Source organism: Dipodomys spectabilis, unplaced genomic scaffold (genome assembly GCF_019054845.1).
Source record: "Dipodomys spectabilis isolate Male_0828 unplaced genomic scaffold, ASM1905484v1 ptg000175l, whole genome shotgun sequence".
NCBI lineage: Eukaryota > Metazoa > Chordata > Mammalia > Rodentia > Heteromyidae > Dipodomys > Dipodomys spectabilis.
The window spans coordinates 12,702,373-12,720,125 of record NW_024870852.1 but is presented as its reverse complement, the minus strand read 5'-3'; the positions used below and the strand labels follow the sequence as shown (position 1 = coordinate 12,720,125).

The 17,753-nt window shown below is 43.8% G+C and overlaps 1 protein-coding gene across 4 annotated transcripts in view; it reads right to left on the bottom strand.

Moving 5' to 3' along the window:
- Cep250 (centrosomal protein 250) overlaps positions 1-17,753 on the bottom strand; it is a 56,746-nt gene that overhangs the window by 19,383 nt on the left and 19,610 nt on the right. For 3 of the 4 annotated variants that reach the window (XM_042694330.1, XM_042694332.1, XM_042694331.1), the window contains exons 12-21: positions 17,452-17,634; positions 14,126-14,270; positions 12,906-13,052; positions 11,822-12,052; positions 10,177-10,370; positions 9,625-9,752; positions 9,247-9,416; positions 5,667-5,834; positions 5,164-5,298; positions 1,773-1,916 (exon numbers count right to left, since the gene is read on the bottom strand). In XM_042694330.1, the coding sequence (XP_042550264.1) occupies positions 1,773-1,916; positions 5,164-5,298; positions 5,667-5,834; positions 9,247-9,416; positions 9,625-9,752; positions 10,177-10,370; positions 11,822-12,052; positions 12,906-13,052; positions 14,126-14,270; positions 17,452-17,634 (1,645 nt within the window). The remainder of the gene's footprint in view (positions 1-1,772; positions 1,917-5,163; positions 5,299-5,666; positions 5,835-9,246; positions 9,417-9,624; positions 9,753-10,176; positions 10,371-11,821; positions 12,053-12,905; positions 13,053-14,125; positions 14,271-17,451; positions 17,635-17,753) is intronic. The other variant, XM_042694333.1, reaches the window with a different exon arrangement.

Here is a 17,753-nt window from a genome sequence, read left to right as displayed (position 1 = left end):
TCGCTTGAGCCACATCTCCAATCTGGCGTTCTGTAGTGAACTGGAGATGGAGGCTCTTAGACCTTCCTGCCCTGGTTTGCTTGAAATAGACATGAGCCAATGGCACCTGGCTGTGACTATATATTTTTAAATAAAAAATTAGAATATCATCTGTTACAGGATTTGGAGTAAGGAATACAATCTGGTATGTAAGATAACTGGACTTAAATCAGTCAGCAATGGCACATGCCTATAATCCTAGTTACCTAGAAGGTTCAGATCTGGAGGACTAACTGCAGGTTTTTGCTGTTGTTGTTGGTCATGGGGCCTGAACTCCGGGCCTGGGCTCTGTCCCTCAGCTCTTAAGCTCAAGGCTAGTGCTGTACCACTTGAGCCACAGTGCCATTTCTGGCTTTTTCTGCTTATGTGGTACTGAGGAATCAAACCCAGGGCCTCATATATGCAAGGCACGCACTCTACCACTGAGCTACCTTCCCAGCCCAGGACTGGCTGCAGTTTGAAGCCAGAAAACTCTGTGAGACTTTATCTCCAAAATTACCTGCACAAAGCTATGTTGGAGGAGTGGCTAAAGTGGTAGAATGCCAGCTGAGCAAGCAAACTGAGAAAGCATGATGTTCTGAGTTCAAGTCCATTGGACTTAGCTAGACATGATGGCACATACCCAGGATCCTAGCACTAGAGGCTGAAGTAAAATTATGAGGTGTTTCCCTCCCAACCCCCAATACTGGGGATTAAGCACAGGGCCTTACACTTGCTAGGTAAGCATTCTACCACATGAGCTATGTCCCCAGCCTTTTGTTTTTATAATTGGTTTTGAAATAGGGTGTAACTAACTTTCCTGATACTGTTTTAATTCTCAATTCTCCTGCCTCTGTCTTCCAAGTAGCTGTGATTACAGGCATGTACCACTACACTAAGCTAAAATTTGGGGCAGCCTAGGCTACAGACTGTTAAAACTGTTAAAGACTGTTAAAAAAAAAAATAAGCAAAAGCATTGGATTTAGGATGAGAATAAAAAAAATATATTGACACCTGGCTCCACCAGGTGCCAGGGTCTCATACCTGTAATTCTAGCTACTCAGGAGGCTGAAAATGGAGGCTCATGATTTAAAACTGAGCAAGAGACTTTATCTTCTATTAATTAAGTAGCAAAAAAGCTTTGCTGGAAGTATGGTTAGGTAGTAGAGTACCAGCCACGAGAGAAAAAGCTGAACTATAGCACAGTGCACTGAATTTAAGCTGCACCAACATAAACAAAAGAAAACTAGATCTGCCTGAGAAAATCTAAGCTCTGTGACCATCCCCAGACAAAGACATTAGTGGTCCTTTGGTCTCCTGGAACCAATTTCCACAGATACCAAAGTCTGCAGATGCTCCTGTTCATATATACAGTTCATGTATTTGAATAAAACCTATGCACATTCTCTCTTAATTTAAAATCATCTCAGTAATATTTGTTATACATAATACAATATGAATGCTAGGTAAATAGTTATACTCCACTGTCCTAGAGAATATCAAGACAAAAAATGTACAGATTCAATTTTTTATCCCTAAATATTTTCAATTGACAGTCGGTTCAATCTCTGGATATAGAATCGACAGAGACAGGGCTGAGAAGCATGTGCTTAACTCTGAGCAGTCTTCAACTTTCCACTCAGGGTTGGGGCCTGTCCCTGACCTCTCAAGCTCAGGCAGCAGGGTCTTGCAGAGGGGGGTGGAAGTACTGGCTGTTCTGGGAAGGGCTGTAGGGCAGGACTGGGAAGAGGAACCTGTTTCTGCAGGTTTATTTTGTCCTGTAGCAGAGTGCTGCCCTTTTCTTGGAGGGCAGCAAGGTCTTCTCCATGTCGCTGAGCTGCCACTGTCAGATCCCGCTGAGCCTCCTGGAGTTGAGTGTGTAGCATACTAACAGTTTCCTGCAGAGGGGAAACAATAGTAAGTGCAGGAATGATTGCCCTGGGGGGAGTAAGTCTTGAAATCTACTTGTATAAATGTCTTTCTGTTGGGTTGGGCAAGAGCTATGGTAGGAACCAGCAATCCAGTTGTTTCTACCTCAACTTCTCACTTCGTATCCCTCTGTCCTCATAAAGTATCTAGGCTTATCCAGGCTTCTTTGTAATAATCCCTCATCCAGACCACCAGACCACTGCAACAGCCTATCCATATCCTACCACTAGATGATTTGATTCCTACTCACACAGTCAGTCTGCCCTCCTCTGCTCCCCTCTCATCAACTGAGGGAATGTATTAAATATATATGGAAGGCTTAGTGGTTGAGTGTTTGTCTTGGCATGCAGAAGGCCTTGGATTTGCTCTCTAGTATTACAAAGAAGTGTGTGAAACTGGCCAACAGTGGCTCATGCCTATGATCCTAGCTTCTCAGGAGGCTGAGATTGGAGGACAACAGTTTAAGGAAAGCCCAAGTATAAAAGTTAATTAGACCATGTAATCGTAACCCCTCTGTACAGTATTTTCACAATAAAAAATAAATAAAAAATTTAAAAAAAGTTAATTAGAGCCAGGTGCCAGTGGCTCACACCTGTAATCCTAGCCACTCAAGAGGCTGAGATCTGAGCACCATGGTTCAAAGACAGCCTGGACAGGAAAATCCATGAGATTTTTATCTCCTATTAACACCAGAAATGATGCTGTGGCTCAAGTGGTAGAGCACTAGCCTTGAGCTGAAGAGCTCAGAGACCACCTCCCAGGCACAGAGCTCAAGATGCATAACCAACCAACCCAAAAAAAAAAAAAAAGTGAAATGGGAATGTGGCTTAGTGGTGCTGTGGCTCAAGTGGTAGAGTGCTAGCCTTGAGCAAAAGAAGATCAGGGACAGTGCCCAGGCCCTGAGTTCAAAAAAGTTAACTAGAGTCAGGCACTGGTAGTCAAGCCTGTAATCTCAGGATGATGGGATCTGAGGATTGTGTTCAAAGCCAGCTGCGGCAGAAAAGGCTAAAAGACTCTTTATTTCCAATTAACTAACCAAAATAACTAGAAATAGAGGTGTGGCTCAAGTGGTAGAGCACTAGCCTTGAGCACAAAGGCTCAGGGACAGTATCCATGCTCTGAATTCAAATCCTAGAACTGGTACAAGCACATGCCCGCATGTGCAGACACTCCTCTTGGCCCCCCCCCCAAAATAACAAAAAACAAAACAAAACAAAGCCCCACCTCACTAGACTTCATCTTTAAAATAACCAGTGGCTGAAGGTGTGACCCAAGTGGTAGTACACCAGCCTAATAGATGAGGACTTGAATTCAAATCCCAGTACCATAAAAAAAAGGCCTATCTCATCTCTGCTCTTAAAATGCCATCCCTCAGTTTCTCACTGACCTTAGAACAAAATCTAAACTACTATGACTGAGGAACGACTCCTACCTACCTCTCCACTTGCCCCTGAGCTCATCACTCATGCTTTATTTCCCCTTTTAATATAATTTTTATTATTAAGGTGTTGTACAGAGGGGTTACCATTTCATAAATCAGGTAATGAGTACATTTCTTTTTTGGATAATTGTCACCCCTTCCTTTGCTTTCCTCCACTTTCCCCTTTACATCCCTGCCCAGAAGTCATTCCTGTTTTTTGTCCTTCAACTTCTAGTGCCCTAGACCGTCTGTACCAGGACCCTTGTAACAGCTAATCTGGCTGAAGTGTTCTTCAAACCACTGGCTATTTCTCCCTCCCTACCCATGTGTGCACACACACATGCCTGTTACTAGAGATTGAACCCAGGCTCTCAAGCACACTGAGCAAGTGCTCTACTGCTGAGCAACATTCCAGCTTTTTTTTTTTGCCATTCCTGGGGCTTGAACTCAGGGCCTGTGTGCTGTCCTTGAGCTTCTTTTGCTCAAGGCTGGTGTTCTGTCACTTGAGCCACAGCTCTACTTCTGGCTTTTTGTGTTTATGTGGTACTGAGGAATCAAACCCAGAGATTTATGTATGCTAAGCCACTCTCAACCCCCCTCCCTCCCTCCTTTTTTTTTTTTTTTGGTCCAGTCGTGGGGCCTGAACTCTGGGCCTGGGTGCTGTCCCTCAGCTCTTCAGCTCAAGGCTACCACCTGAGCCACAGCACCACTTCCGGCTTTTTTCTTTTTGCTTATGTGGTGCTGAGGAATCGAACCCAGGGCCTCAGGCATGCAAGGCAAGCGCTCTACCACTGAGCCACCTTCCCAGCCCCCCCTCCTTTTTTTTTTTTTTTTTTTAATATGAGGCAGGGTCTGGCCTTGATTTTGCCAGATTTCTTTTTTCAAGGTTTTATTGAGTCATAATCATTACCATACAATTCACTCAGACATAGTGTACAATTCAATATTTTTTAGTATATCCAGAGTTTTACAACTATCACTATAATCAGTTTTAAACATTTTCATTACCCCCCAGAAGCACCCCATTAACAGATATTCCCCATTCCACATCTCATCTCCCAATCACTAATCTACTTTGTTTCTAAAGATTTGCTTATTGTGGCATTTCATATAAATAGAATATAATATACCTCATGTGTCTGGATGCTCTCCCTCGGCATAGTTTTTTCTTTATTTTTTTTTTTTTTGTCGATTGTGGGGCTTGAACTCAGGGCCTGGGCATTGTCCTTGAGCTCCTTTGCTCAAGGCTAGTTCTAACACTTTGAGCCACAGTGCCACTTCTGGTTTTTGAGTGGTTCATTGGAGATCAGAGTCTCATGGGGACTTTTCTACCTGGGCTGGCTTTGTATTGTGATCCTCAGATATCAGCTACCTGAGTAGCTAGAATTATAGGCATGAACCACCAGCATCCAGCTAGGCATATGGTTTTCTAAGTTTGCATGTATTGTGCCATGGCCTTGGCTTCTTTTGAACTTCAAGTTGCAGTTAGCATATCACTGTCTCAGTGAGGTCTTCCCTGACCATTTTGTCTAATCACTCTCAATTATGTCATCTTACTTATTTCCAATTTACTAAAATCTATCTCTTTTACTTTTGGATCTGCTCATTTTGTGTCTGTTTCTGCCATCAGAATACAAGTTGAAGACAAAGATTGTGTCCATCCTGTTGCCTACTGGGTCACACCTTTATGCACCTGTCATGCATCAGCACCAGGAACAAGGCATAGTGCTTACAAAGTACCAAAGGATTACTCATTGTCGAATGGGTGAGTGGACACCCAGAATTATCTTCCATACCTGTTCCTTTAACTTCTGAACCTTCATGTCTTGCCTTAGTCGTTCCAGCTGTTGGCTGGCATCTGCAAGTTCCTTCTGGGTCTGCAGCAGTGTCTCCAAGAGGGACACTCTCTCCTTCTCTGTTTCCAGCTGCATCTGTGGAGGACAGAAAGGCAAGTGCTTGTTGGCTCCAAGTTATCATGCTCATCCAGGAGGCTATATGCACATCCTAGCTGCTCCAGGGCTCTTCCAGCAAACAAGAGTGGAGGCTGAAGGAAAAGAAAAGTCTGAGCACAATGACTCAGAACCAGGAAGTACAAAGATTGCCACTGGTTTGCAGGCTGAGAGGATGTGGTAAATGTAAACCCTCCCTCAGGAAGTATGACATACTGCCTGCCTTTCAGTTAATAGACCACCCTTCTACTGGTGGCAAAGTGAATGGCATCCTTCTGGAAGTAGAAAGGGAAGTGGACAAAGATTGAGGGATTACAGAAAGATGTGCAATTCCAATCTTAGCTTCCCACCTGGCAGAGGGCATTGTCTGCCTGGGTCCGTTCCTCTTCCCTCTGTGCTTGGATAGCCTCGGTTTCTGTCTGCTGCTCCCTGAGCTTCATTTCCAGCTCCATTCTTTCCTTTTTTAGGTTCTCCATAGCCTTATCCAGCTCCTGCTGGTGCAGAGAACGTTCTTTCTTCTGGCCATATAAAGGAAAGGATACTGTTAGAAACCAATGAGTGAGAAGGGGGAAGCAGAACTGGTTTGGAATCTCTACTACTCAATATGGGTAAATGTACTTTCTAAAGTTCCTCATATAAGTTATGAATGTTATTTTCAAAGCTACCACCTCAGCAGGGTGCTAATGGCTCACACCTATAATTCTAGCTATTCAGGAGACTGAGATCTTAGGATCATGATTCAAAGCTAGCCCAGGCAGTAGAGTCTAAGAGACTTTTTTTTTTTTTGGTGCCAGTCCTAGGGCTTAAACTCAGGGCCTGGGCACTGTTCCTGAGCTTCTTTTGCTCAAGGGCAGCACTCTACCACTTGAGCCATAGCCTACCATGAGACTCTTATCTCCAATTAATCACCAAAAAGCCAGAAGTGGAGCTGTGGCTCAAGAGATAGAGCATTGGGCTGGGAAGGTAGCTTAATGGTGGAGTGCTTGCCTTGCATGCATGAGGCTCTGGGTTCAATTCCTCAGCACCACATAAGCGGAAAAAGCCAGAAGTGGTGCTGTGGCTCAAGTGGTGGAGCGTTAAACTTGAGCTAAAGAGCTGAGGGACAGCACCCAGAGCCACAGTTCAGGCCCCATGACCAAAGAGAGACAGACAGAGAGAGAGAGAGAGAGAGAGAGAGACAGACAGACAGACAGACAGACAGACAGAGACAGAGAGAGACAGAGAGAATCTACTTTGAGCAGAAAAAGCTCAGGGACAGTATCTAGGCTCTAAGTTCAAGCCTTAGTACTGGCATGAAATATAATAGGCAGCTATTAAAGGAATAAGGGCAGGGAATGTGGCTTAGTGGTAGAGTACTTGCCTAGCATACATGAAGCCCTGAGTTCAAATCCTCAGTACCACATAAACAGAAAAAAGTGACACTGTGGCTCAAGTGGTAGAGTGCTAGCCTTGAGCAAAAGAAGCTCAAGGAGAGTGCCTAGGCCCTGAGTTCAAGCTCCAGGACTGGCAAAATAAATAAATAAATAAAGGAATAAAACAGAAGCTAAGCAACCATTTGGAAGATGTAGACATATAGACATAGCAGACATGGTTAGGAGTTTGTTTTTTTTCTGAAGGTTTCTCTCTCACTTGGCTCTTTTGCTCATGACTAATAGTCCACCACTTGATCTATGTCTCCTCTACTTCTGGCTTTTTACTGGTTAACTGCAGATAAAAATTGCATGGATTTGCCTTCCCAGGCTAATCCAAACTGTGATTCCCAGATTGCAGCTTCTTAAGTAGCTAGGACTATAGGAGTGAGCCATTATGTTTTTTGTGGGTTTTGTTTTTGTTTTTGGTCAGGACTTTGGGCATGCTAAGTACACATTCTACCAGTGAGCTACATTCTGAGACCAGCAGTCTGAGCTCTGAATCCCTAGTTTACCACTTACTGGCCATATACCCGAGTGATTCCTCTAATCATGTATCTCCTTATTATATCAATAAAGTATTCAGCACAGTGGATGGCATGCAGAAGTGCTTAATAAATGTCAAATATCATTATTATTCAGGGGACACAGGCACCAGGTGGAAGGCTAGGAAATATGTTTTGTAAGAGGGGGAGGGAAGCAGTGGGAATATGGTGGAGGAGGTGTGAAGTTGTTCAGTTTACTGTATTCATGTATAAAAATATCACAGTGAAGGCTGGAAAGGTGTCTCAATGGTAGAGTGCTTGCCCTGCATGTATGAGGTCCTGGGTTCAATTCCTCAGCACCACATAAACAGAAAAGGCCAGGAGTGGTGCTGTGGCTCAAGTGGTATAGCACTAGCCTTGAGCTTAAGAGCTGAGGGACAGAGAGCCTAGGCCCAGACTTCAGGCCCCATGACCGACCCCCCCCCCCAAAAAAAATCACAATGAGGTCCTGGAGGCAAGACTCAGTGGTAAAGTACCTATGTAGCCATCACAAGGCACAGAGTTCACACTCTAGTACGTAGCAAACAAAATGCAACAAAACCCCCTCACATTATGAATATGTGTTAACTCAGAATATTTTAAGAAGTTATAAACTTGCAGTCTACACTTTCAATCAGCAGATATACAGAAAATATTCTGATTGTCATTCAGTCAGACAACCAGAAGCCAAGGAATTTTCTGAATAAAAGGAAAAGAAAAGAGAAAGAAAAAAAAGGTCCTCCTATGACTGATTTTATGCTCAGTGAAACTATCTTTCAGAATAAAAGTAGCCGGGTACTACAATATATTTCTGTAATCTGGGCTACTCAGAAGGTTGAGGCAGGATTAAAAGTATGAAGCCAATGTTGGCAAAATTGGGAGACTGAAAAGAAGTAAAATAAAAACATTCTGGACAGCTAAGTGCTAAAAGACCACCAAAGGAAATCCCATTTCGAGAAGAAGAAAAAGGATAGGTGCAGTGGCTCACGCCTGTAATCCTAACTACTCAGGAGGCTGAGATCTGAGGATCACAGTTAAAAGCCAACCCAGGCAGGAAAGGCTGTGAAACGGTAATCTCCAATTAACCACCAGAAAACCAGAAGTGGCGCTGTGGCTCAAGTGGTAGAGTGCTTGCATTGAGCTGAAGAGCTTAGGGACAGGCTGAGTTCAAGCTCCATAACCACAAAAAAAAAAAAAAAAAAAAGAAGAAAAATAAATCTAAATAGAAAGTCTAATATGCATAAAAGAATATTGACCAAAAAATGTATAATCTGGAGCCAGTTTAATAGCTATCAATCCCATTCTTCACTTTAAGCCTCGCAACCAACAAAAAATAAAACCATAATAATAATGGTTAACTAACCAGAAACCTTTTTTTTTTTTTTTTGGTCAGTTGTGGGGCTTAAACTCTCAGCCTGGGTGCTGTCCCAGCTCAAGGCAAGCACTCTACCACTTGAGCCACAGAGCCACTTCTGGTTTTCTGGTAGTTAATTGGAGATAACAGTTTCTCAGACTTTCCTGCCCGGTTGGCTTTGGACCACGATGCTCAGATCTCAGCCTCCTGAGTAGCTAGGATTACAGGCGTGAGACACTGGTGCCCAGCCAGAACCTATTATAATAGGTCATAGGCATTGTTTCTGAGCTCAAGGCTAGCAGTCTATCACTTTGAGCCACAGCTCCACTTCTGGTCTTCTGGTAGGTAACTGGAGGTAAGAATCTCATGGACTTTCCTGGCCTGGCTAGCTTCAAACCACAATGCTCAAATCTAAGCCCCTAGTAGCTAGGATTATAGGTATGAGCTATAGTATCCAGCCATAAACTATTCTTGATCTTTATTCATATATTAACTCCTTTAATAGCTAAAAATTAGATTTTACACTTTGGTAACTAAATTTTCCTCTTTTAAGTTGTAATCATGGACCAAGAGTCAGCTGATGGCACAATCACAAAAGGAAAGCCATGTCTGCTCCTCCCTACCAGCCACTTCAACGACCTACCCATTTCTCTATGAGTTGATTTACTTCTTCCTCGTGGGCCATCTTCTGCTGCTCTAGGGCAGTCTGTCCCTCTTGCTCAACCTGGGCCAGTTGTTGGGCAGCTGCATCCCGTTCCTGCTCTGCCCGGCATCTTTCTGTGTCCAGTTCCAGCTTCAGGCACTTTACCTCCCCTAGGAAACCAGGAAGAAGCAGCTTTATGAATCTCTGCCCAGCTGCTTTTACCTCATGATATTCTCTTGCTTTCCACTCTACTCTTCTAACCTCAGGAGCAACTCCCATCTTGGCAGACCCGAGCCTGGCTAGAGAAGGCCTCCCAATATCTTGCTGCCTGGCTCTCGACATCTCCATGGAATGGTCCCATTCCAGCTGGACTCTTACCTTGGATTACTTCCTTAGCTTGAGTGATAGTTTGAATCTGGACCTCCAGCTGCCCTCTGGTGACCTCTATTACAGAAATCTGTTGTTGAGCCTCAAACAGACTGCTCTCCAGTTGCTCCTTGGCTGAGCTGTGAGATTCAGTTGAGAAGAGCTCTTACCCATCAAGTCCCTGACCTTTTCTTAAGAGGAATTGGGTTCTAAAAAATGGTTTCCTAGAGAATTTAGGAGGAGGGCAATTATAAATTCATGATACGAAGTTCATATATGGAGCTGAGAAGGTGGCTCAGTGATAGAGTGCTTGCCTCGCATGCATGAGGCCCTAGTTGGATTCCTCAGCACCACATAAACAGAAAAAGCCGGAAGTGGCTCTGTGGCTCAAGCGGTAGCCTTGAGCTGAAGAGCTGAGGGACAGCGCCCAGGCCCAGAGTTCAAGACCCATGACTGACCAAAAAAAAGAAAGAAAAGAGAATTCATATATTTAGGGCAGGGAGCTTGGCTATGCTTTGCCTTGCAAAGCTCTCTGTGCCTGGCTGACCTAGGTCTGGCCCCTACCTAAGTCCCAGAAGTTGTTCAGTTAGATCCTGGCGGTCTCGTTCCACAGCCTGCAGCCGCACCTCTAGAGCTGCTCTCTCCCGTACTAGGGCCTCCTTCTCTTGGACTGCCCTGGTAAGTATTTCTTCCTGTCGCTTTGCCTCCTGATGAAGCTGCTCCAGCTGAGCTGTGGCTGTTTCCTGTTGGTGATGTGCCTGAAGGGAAAATTAGTGAGAGGCAGAGAACAGGCAGAATTGTAGGGCTGCTACTACCAGGTGAGGGCCATCGGCTCTTCGAAGATTCTGAACCCAACACTATAAGCTTGCGCAATGCTCACTCAATAAGGAATAGTATATATTAATCTCCTTTATCAACTCAGAGAGCTGATAACTTAGGAAGCATACCCTTCATTGGACAAGAATGACCCTGTGCTAGGGATAGCAGTAGACCTGCCCCAAGGAGCTCTCAGTTTTTTGTTTTTTTCCTGCCAGTCCTGGGGCTTGAACTCAGGACTAGGCACTGTCCTTGAGCTTCTTTTGCACTCTACCACTTGAGCCCAGTGCCACTTTTGCCTTTTTCTGTTTATGTGGTACTGAAGAATCGAACCCAGGGCTTCATGCATGCTAGGCAAGCACTCTACCACTAAGCTACATTCCCAGCCCCGAGCTCTCAGTTTTGTTTTATTTTATTTTTGGTCCAGTCGTAGGCCTGAACTCTTTGGGCCTGGGTGCTGTCCCTCAGCTCTTCACCTCAAGGCTAGCATTCTACCACTTGAGCCACAGTGCTACTTCTGGCTTTTTTTTTTTTTTCTTCTGTTTATGTGGTGCTGAGGAATCGAACCCAGGGCCTCATGCATGCAAGGCAAGTGCTCTACCACTGAGCCACCTTCCCATTCCAAGCTCTCAGTTTTAATACACATACAAAATGCCAGGGAGAAAGTGATCAGTGTCTTGAGAAAGACCCTGAAGTGAGATTGCATAAAATTACTGAAGCAATGAGAGGACCTCATTTGGTACCAGAAGAAGGTGATGTTTCAGCTAGATCATTTATTGATTCAGTAAAAAAATGTAGAGCCCTGTCTTGTGTTTGGCACAGAGTTAAAAGCTAGAGGAATGAAACAAGTAAGACACACTTGTCTTCAAGGCCATGCAAACAAATAATTATAGTATGATGTGAGTTGTGGTTGAAAAGAAAATGTGTAGAGAGCATATAGGAGAAGCATGTAATTTAAACTGTGGGAGAGCCAGGCGCCAGTGGCTCACGCCTATAATCCTAGCTACTCAGGAGGCTGAGATCTGAGGATCATGGTTTGAAGCCAGCCCAGGCAGGAAAATCCATGAGACTCATCTCCAATAAACCACTCGAAAACCAAAGTGGCGCTGTGGCTCGAGCGGTAGAACGCTTGCCTTGAGCTGAAGATCTGAGGGACAGTGCCCAAAATAAATAAATAAATAAACAAACTGTGGGAGACAGTAGGAAGTAGTGGGGAATCAACAAGGAATTCCTATAGAAACTTCTTAAAACAATGGAAAGATAAGCCATAATAACAGCAGTCTGATCAAGGAAGTAAGACTTTTTCACTCTAAATCCTTCCTGTAGTGTTTTAATTTCTTAAGAGGAGCATGAATGAATCCTTAATGTGATGGTGTCAGTTTTATCGTCTTACCTCACTTAATTTTTCTTTGAGTTCTTTCTTTTCTTCTTGGATGCATTTGAGTTCTGCCTGTAGTTCAGCCCCTGCCCCTTCTGCTTTCTGCAGCTGGACCTCCAGGTGAGTCTTCTTTTCCCATAGGGCTTCCCTAGTTCTCTCTGCCTCTTTGAGGTCCACCTGCAAAGAGCTTCTTGCCTGTTCTGCTGCCTCCACTCTGCTGCACACAGACTGGTTGCTCTGCTCCAACTACTGGCCAAAAAGGGAAGAGGGTATGAAGTATCAAAGACAAGCGGTTATAGTTTCCCTAGTCTCAAGTGGTGAGATTGGAATCCAAGTGACATATGAATCAATCCTCCAGAGATGAACACAGGAGTGCTTAGAGAGAAAAATCCATTCAGTTTTTTTTTTTTTTTTGTCGGTCGTGGGGGCTTGAACTCTGGGCCTGGGCGCTGTCCCTCAGCTCTTCAGCTCAAGGCAAGCGCTCTACCACTTGAGCTACAGCGCCACTTCCGGTTTTCTGGTGGTTTATTGGAGATAGGAGTCTCACAGTCTCTCCTGCCCGGGCTGGCTTTGAACCGCAATCCTTAGATCTCAGCCTCCTGAGTAGCTAGGATTACAGGCGTGAGCCACCAGCGCCGGCTAGAAAAATCCATTCAGTTTAACTGTATGTTATCAGTGCTAGATTGGCTAGATGCTGAGGAAAGAGATTTAAAAAGGTAAAATCCAGCTGTGGTTCAAAAGGATAGGGATGCAAAAACATCCCTTATTAAAATTATAGGATAAAATTTAGGATAAAATTTATAACATATTGAGATTTGGAGGAACTTTGGCTCTTCAGCAGATTCTATTCTGGTATCTCAAGTTAACAGGATTAAAAACTATATTTTTCTTTCAGAGTTGGAGCCCCTTCTTAGTCCTAATGATTTACTCTTAAGATCAAAGGTAGTTCTGCTGGGGGTATGGGAAAGAAATATTTCAAGTGGCTAAATCTAATCCTCTGCATTCCTCAGCACCCTACCCTATTATAAGCATCAACTCTGTCTCTGGTTTATCCTAAGTTGGCCCAGCCCTACCCTGAAATCAGACAAATCTTGCTCACCTGGAGAAGCTGCTGGTTTAGCCTAAGTTTATCTAAGGCCAAAGCCTCATTTAAGGCACTGAGCTTGATAGCAGCAGCCCGAAGATCAGCTACCTCTGCCTTCAGGCCGTTCTCAGAACTTGATAGCTCAGCAATGGATTGTTCTGCCTAAAAACAAAGAGTGTTAAGGAGTTTCCTATTTCCAGTTTTCCTCAAACATTCCCAATACCTGCCTCCCTTTTTTTTTTTTTTTTTTGGGGGGGGGGGGGTCAGTCATGGGGCTTGAACTCTGGACCTGGGCTCTGTCCCTCAGCTCTTCAGCTCAAGGCTGGTGCTCTACCACTTGAGCCACAGAGCCACTTCTGGTTTTCTGGTGGTTAATTGGAGATAAGTTTCACAGACTTTCCTGCGGGGGCTGGCTTTGAACCATGATCCTCTCAGATCTCAGCCTCCTGAATAGCTAGGATTACAGGTGTGAACCACTGGTGCCCTGCTACCCCCTTTTCTTAAAGAAAGATATTATCACTTCATCTCTTCCCCCTTATGTTCTTATTAAATTTTTCCTTTCATTCATTCATTTATTCATTTTTTTTTAGGAATAAGGAGCTCTTAGTATAGAAACACAGCTATAATCATGCATAAGTACAGTTGTAATGATGCCATAGAAAATGTAAACACAAAGTGCTCTAGGAGGTCAAAGATGGCATTGAATCAGTTTGGGAGAGTCAAGAATGATCAACGGAGGAGTTGACACTTAAGTTGGGTATTAAGAGATGAACAAATCATAGTTATTATGCAGGGAGGGAAGAAGCAGTCCAGGTAAGGAGAAAAGCATATGCAAAGTATTGGGAGTTAGGAAGAAACTTAATTGTGAATACAAATATGCTGTGGCAGAGCAAAGGATACAAGGAGTTAGGATAGAGTTTTGGCATGGATGGAGAAATCAGAAATAGTTTGACAGGTAGAGAAGGGCTTTGATTGTGACCCTGGAGTTGGAAAGCCATTGGATATTTTTAAGAAACTGACATAATCGGATTTAAACTTCAGAGAACTCATCTAAGTCCAATGTAGAGGATATATCAGGAGGGAGAGGATCCAGAATCAGAGTACTCACTGAAGAAGGAAGACATAAAGGTGATGACTTAAAGGGCGGAGAATCAAACAGGCTTCATGCTCCTTTCCTGGAAACACAACTTTCTAAATTGCACACCCAGAAAGTGAGGAGGAAGAAATCTACATACCCTGGTCAGTGCTGCAGTCACTTCTGCTTGCTCTTGCCTCAGTAAGTCTCCTTCCAGGCGACTGGACTGCAGGGCTTCGCGAAGAGTGATCAGTTCACTGAGTGACTCTGACTGCTTGGCTTCTAGGCCCATCAACATCTCCTGACTAAGAAGGAAGGAGAAGGGCTGAGAATGTGGCTTAGTGGTAGAGTGCTTGCCTAGCATGCATGAAGCCCTGGGTTCGATTCCTCAGTACCATATAAACAAAAAAAGCCTGAAATGGCACTGTGGCTTAAGTGGTAGACTACTAGCCTTGAGCAAAAGGAGCTCAGGAACAGTACCCAGGCTCAAAGTTTGATCCCTAGACTGGAAAAAAAACAAGAAGGAGAGAAGAGGCTACAGAGCCAAACCCTAACAGGTAACAAGAATTAATCACCTTACTGATGCAACAGAATGAGGATAGTCTTTAAAAGAGCCTAAGGGGAAAAAAAATCCAAGACATGTCAAGTGAAAAAAGCAAGGTTCAGGACAGTATATATAATGGACTGCCTTTTGTGAAAAAAAAAGAAGAAAAATCTGCTTATGTTTGAGTGAAGTAGCACTGAAAATTAAAGAGGAGAGGAAAAAAAAAATCCAAGACATGTCAAGTGAAAAAAGCAAGGGTCAGGACAGTATATATAATGGACTGCCTTTTGTGAAAAAAAGGAGAAAAATCTGCTTATGTTTGAATGAAGTAGCACTGAAAATTAAAGAGATTAATTTTAGTTACCTATAGGAGGGAGAGAATGAGATAGAAAAGGCAAAAATGTGAGACTTCTCTGTGTATAACTTTTTAGATTATTTAATACTTTAAATATTAACCTAGGTGCTGGTGGCTCACCCCTATGATCCTAGCTACTTGGAATCTGAGGATTGCAGTTCAAAGCCAGCCTGAGCAGGAAAGTCCTTGAGACTCATCTCCAATAAACTTCCCCCAAAAGAGCCAAAAGTAGAGCTCTAGCTCAAGTGGTAGAGTCCTAACCTTGAGCAAAAGAAGCTCAGGGACAGAGCCCAGGCCTTGAATTCATGCCCCATAACTAGCACCTCCCCTCAAAATTAAACATATAATTAAGCCAAGTGTGTTACATTAAATTATCTATCCTTCCTCTGATACAGGGGTGATCTAACACAAGGCATGATCTTTATGGCAATTCTTCAAACTTTCACTTTCAGAAACTGCAGGTACAAGGAAAGGAGGAGTATACACCAAGGGTAAAGAAATAGCTCTGCTATCAGTTATTTATTTATTTGCCAGTCCTGGAGCTTGAACTCAGGGCCTGGACCCTGTCCCTTAGCTACTTTTGCTCCAGGATAGCATTCTTCCACCTCAGCCACAGTGCCACTTCTGGCCTTTTCTGTTTATGTGGTACTGAGGAATTGAACCCAGGGCATCATGCATGCTAAGCAAGCACTCTACCACTAAGCCACATTCTCAGCCCCTCTGCTATCAGTTATTCAAGACCTACCATATAATAGGATCTATGCTGGCACAGAAGAAAAAAAAACCTGCTCTAATCTTTCTACCAACCCTTCAGCACTATCTGAAGAGCCAGAATCACTATTTTGTCTATCAAATAAGAGAGATTTGCAGATCAGTGGAGGCCACTGACTGAAATACTCTTTTATTTTTTGTGTGTGCCAGTCTTGGAGATTGAACTTAAGATCTGGGAGCTGTCCTTACGCTTCTTTTGCTCAAGGCTAGCACTCTATCACTTGAGCCATAGTGCTACTTCCAGCTGAAGAGAAGCATCTCATGATCTTTTCTGCCAGGACTGACTTCTAACAGTAATCCTCAGATCTCAGTCTCCTCAGTAGCTAGGATTACAACAGATGTGAGCCACCACCACTGCCTGGCTTCCTCTTCCTTTTTGTTTTACTCTTCCTTTACATTTTTGCTCCCAGCCAGTACTCTATTACTTGAGCCAGGCTTCCAGTCTGACATTTTGCTGATTAAATGCAGATAGAGTCTAACAGACTTGTTTGCCAATGCTAGCTTTGAACCAAGATCTTTCAGGTCTCAGTCTCTTGAGTAGTTAGGATTACAGAAGTGAGATGCCAGCACCTTGCTTAGACTTTCCTTTGCTTTTTGTGTGCTATCCCAGGGGCTTGAACTCAGGGACTAGGCAGTGTCCCTAAGCTTTGTGCCCTAGGTTAATGCCCTACTACTTGACCGTAGCTCCACCTCTGGCTTGTTTGGTGCTTAATTAGAGATAAGAATCTCATGGACTTTCCTGCCTGGGCTGGCTTCAAACCATGATCTTCAGATCTCAGCCTCCTGAGTAGCTAGGATTACAGGTGTGAGCCACTGGTGCCTGGCTGGACTTTCCTTCTCCTCCTCTTTTTTTTTTTTTTTTTGCTGATCCTGGGTTTGAATTCAGTGCTTAGACGCTACCCCTGAGCCTCTGCTCAAGGTGTGTTCTACCACCTGAGCCACAGTACCACTCCCAACCTTTTCTGAGTAGTTTACTGGAGATTCGAATCTTGCAGACATTCCTGTCCCAGCTGGCTTCAAAGATACTCAGATCTCAACCTCCTGAGTACCTAGGATTATAGGCATGAGCCACCTGTGCCTGGCTTGGACTTTCCTTCTCAATCAATTCATTTCTTATTACCTCACAGTGTATCTTATACTTTAGCAGCCCAGCCTACTCTGAACATGAATAAGCCTTTCTGCTTTTAGTTTGCTATTGTTTGGATTGTTTTGAAATACTCCCATCAATCAAAATAGGCCTAGGTCTACCTCTTCTCCCATAGAGCTTTACATGTTCCTCAATAAATGTTACTTTTTTTTTTTTTTTGGTTGTTGTTGATTGTAGAGCTTGAACTCTGGGCCTGGGCGCTATCCCTCAGCTCTTCAGCTCAAGGCTAGTGCTCTACCACTTGAGTCACAGCATCACTTCCAGTTTTCTGAGTAGTTTATTAGAGATAAGAGTCTCACAGACTTTCCTGCTTGAGCTGGCTTCTATCCACAATCCTCATATCTCAGCCTCCTGAGTAGGTAGGATTATAGGCATGAGCCACTGGTGCTAAATATTGCTTTGAAATTCTATTTAGCTCATACTTCATCTCACATCATGTCACAGTTGTTTACTTATCTGTCTTTTCCATAATACCATAAGGTTCTTGAAATAAGGGCTTGTCTTACTCAATTTTGTATCACTCTTTCTGCAGAAGAAGGAGTAGTAAGCTAATCTGAACCTACTGTGTTTTAAGTTTCTGGGTCTTCACTTCGTAAGAGATGGGAGTCAATTGAGGAGGGTGTGGAACAAAAGGCAGGCTAGACTCCAAGAAGGACAGGTCCCACTTACAGACGATCCCTCTCTCGGACAGCCAGATGCAGCTCCTCCTGCTGCTCCTCCTTTTCTCCCTGGGCAGTGTCACCCTGCAGCTGTAGCTCCATATTGGCAGTTCGAAGTCTCCATGCCTCCTGCTCTAGCACCTCCAGTTGATGCTGTAGCTCTTCTCTGGCCTTCTGCAGAAGCTCTCGCTCCCTGTAAAGAGGAGACTAGAGATGAGCAGATCTCAAGACCCATATTCCTTGCTGGAAGCAGGGTCAAATGAGAGAAATACTTGTTTCCTTTAAACATTCATCTTTCCTTCTGAGCAGGAA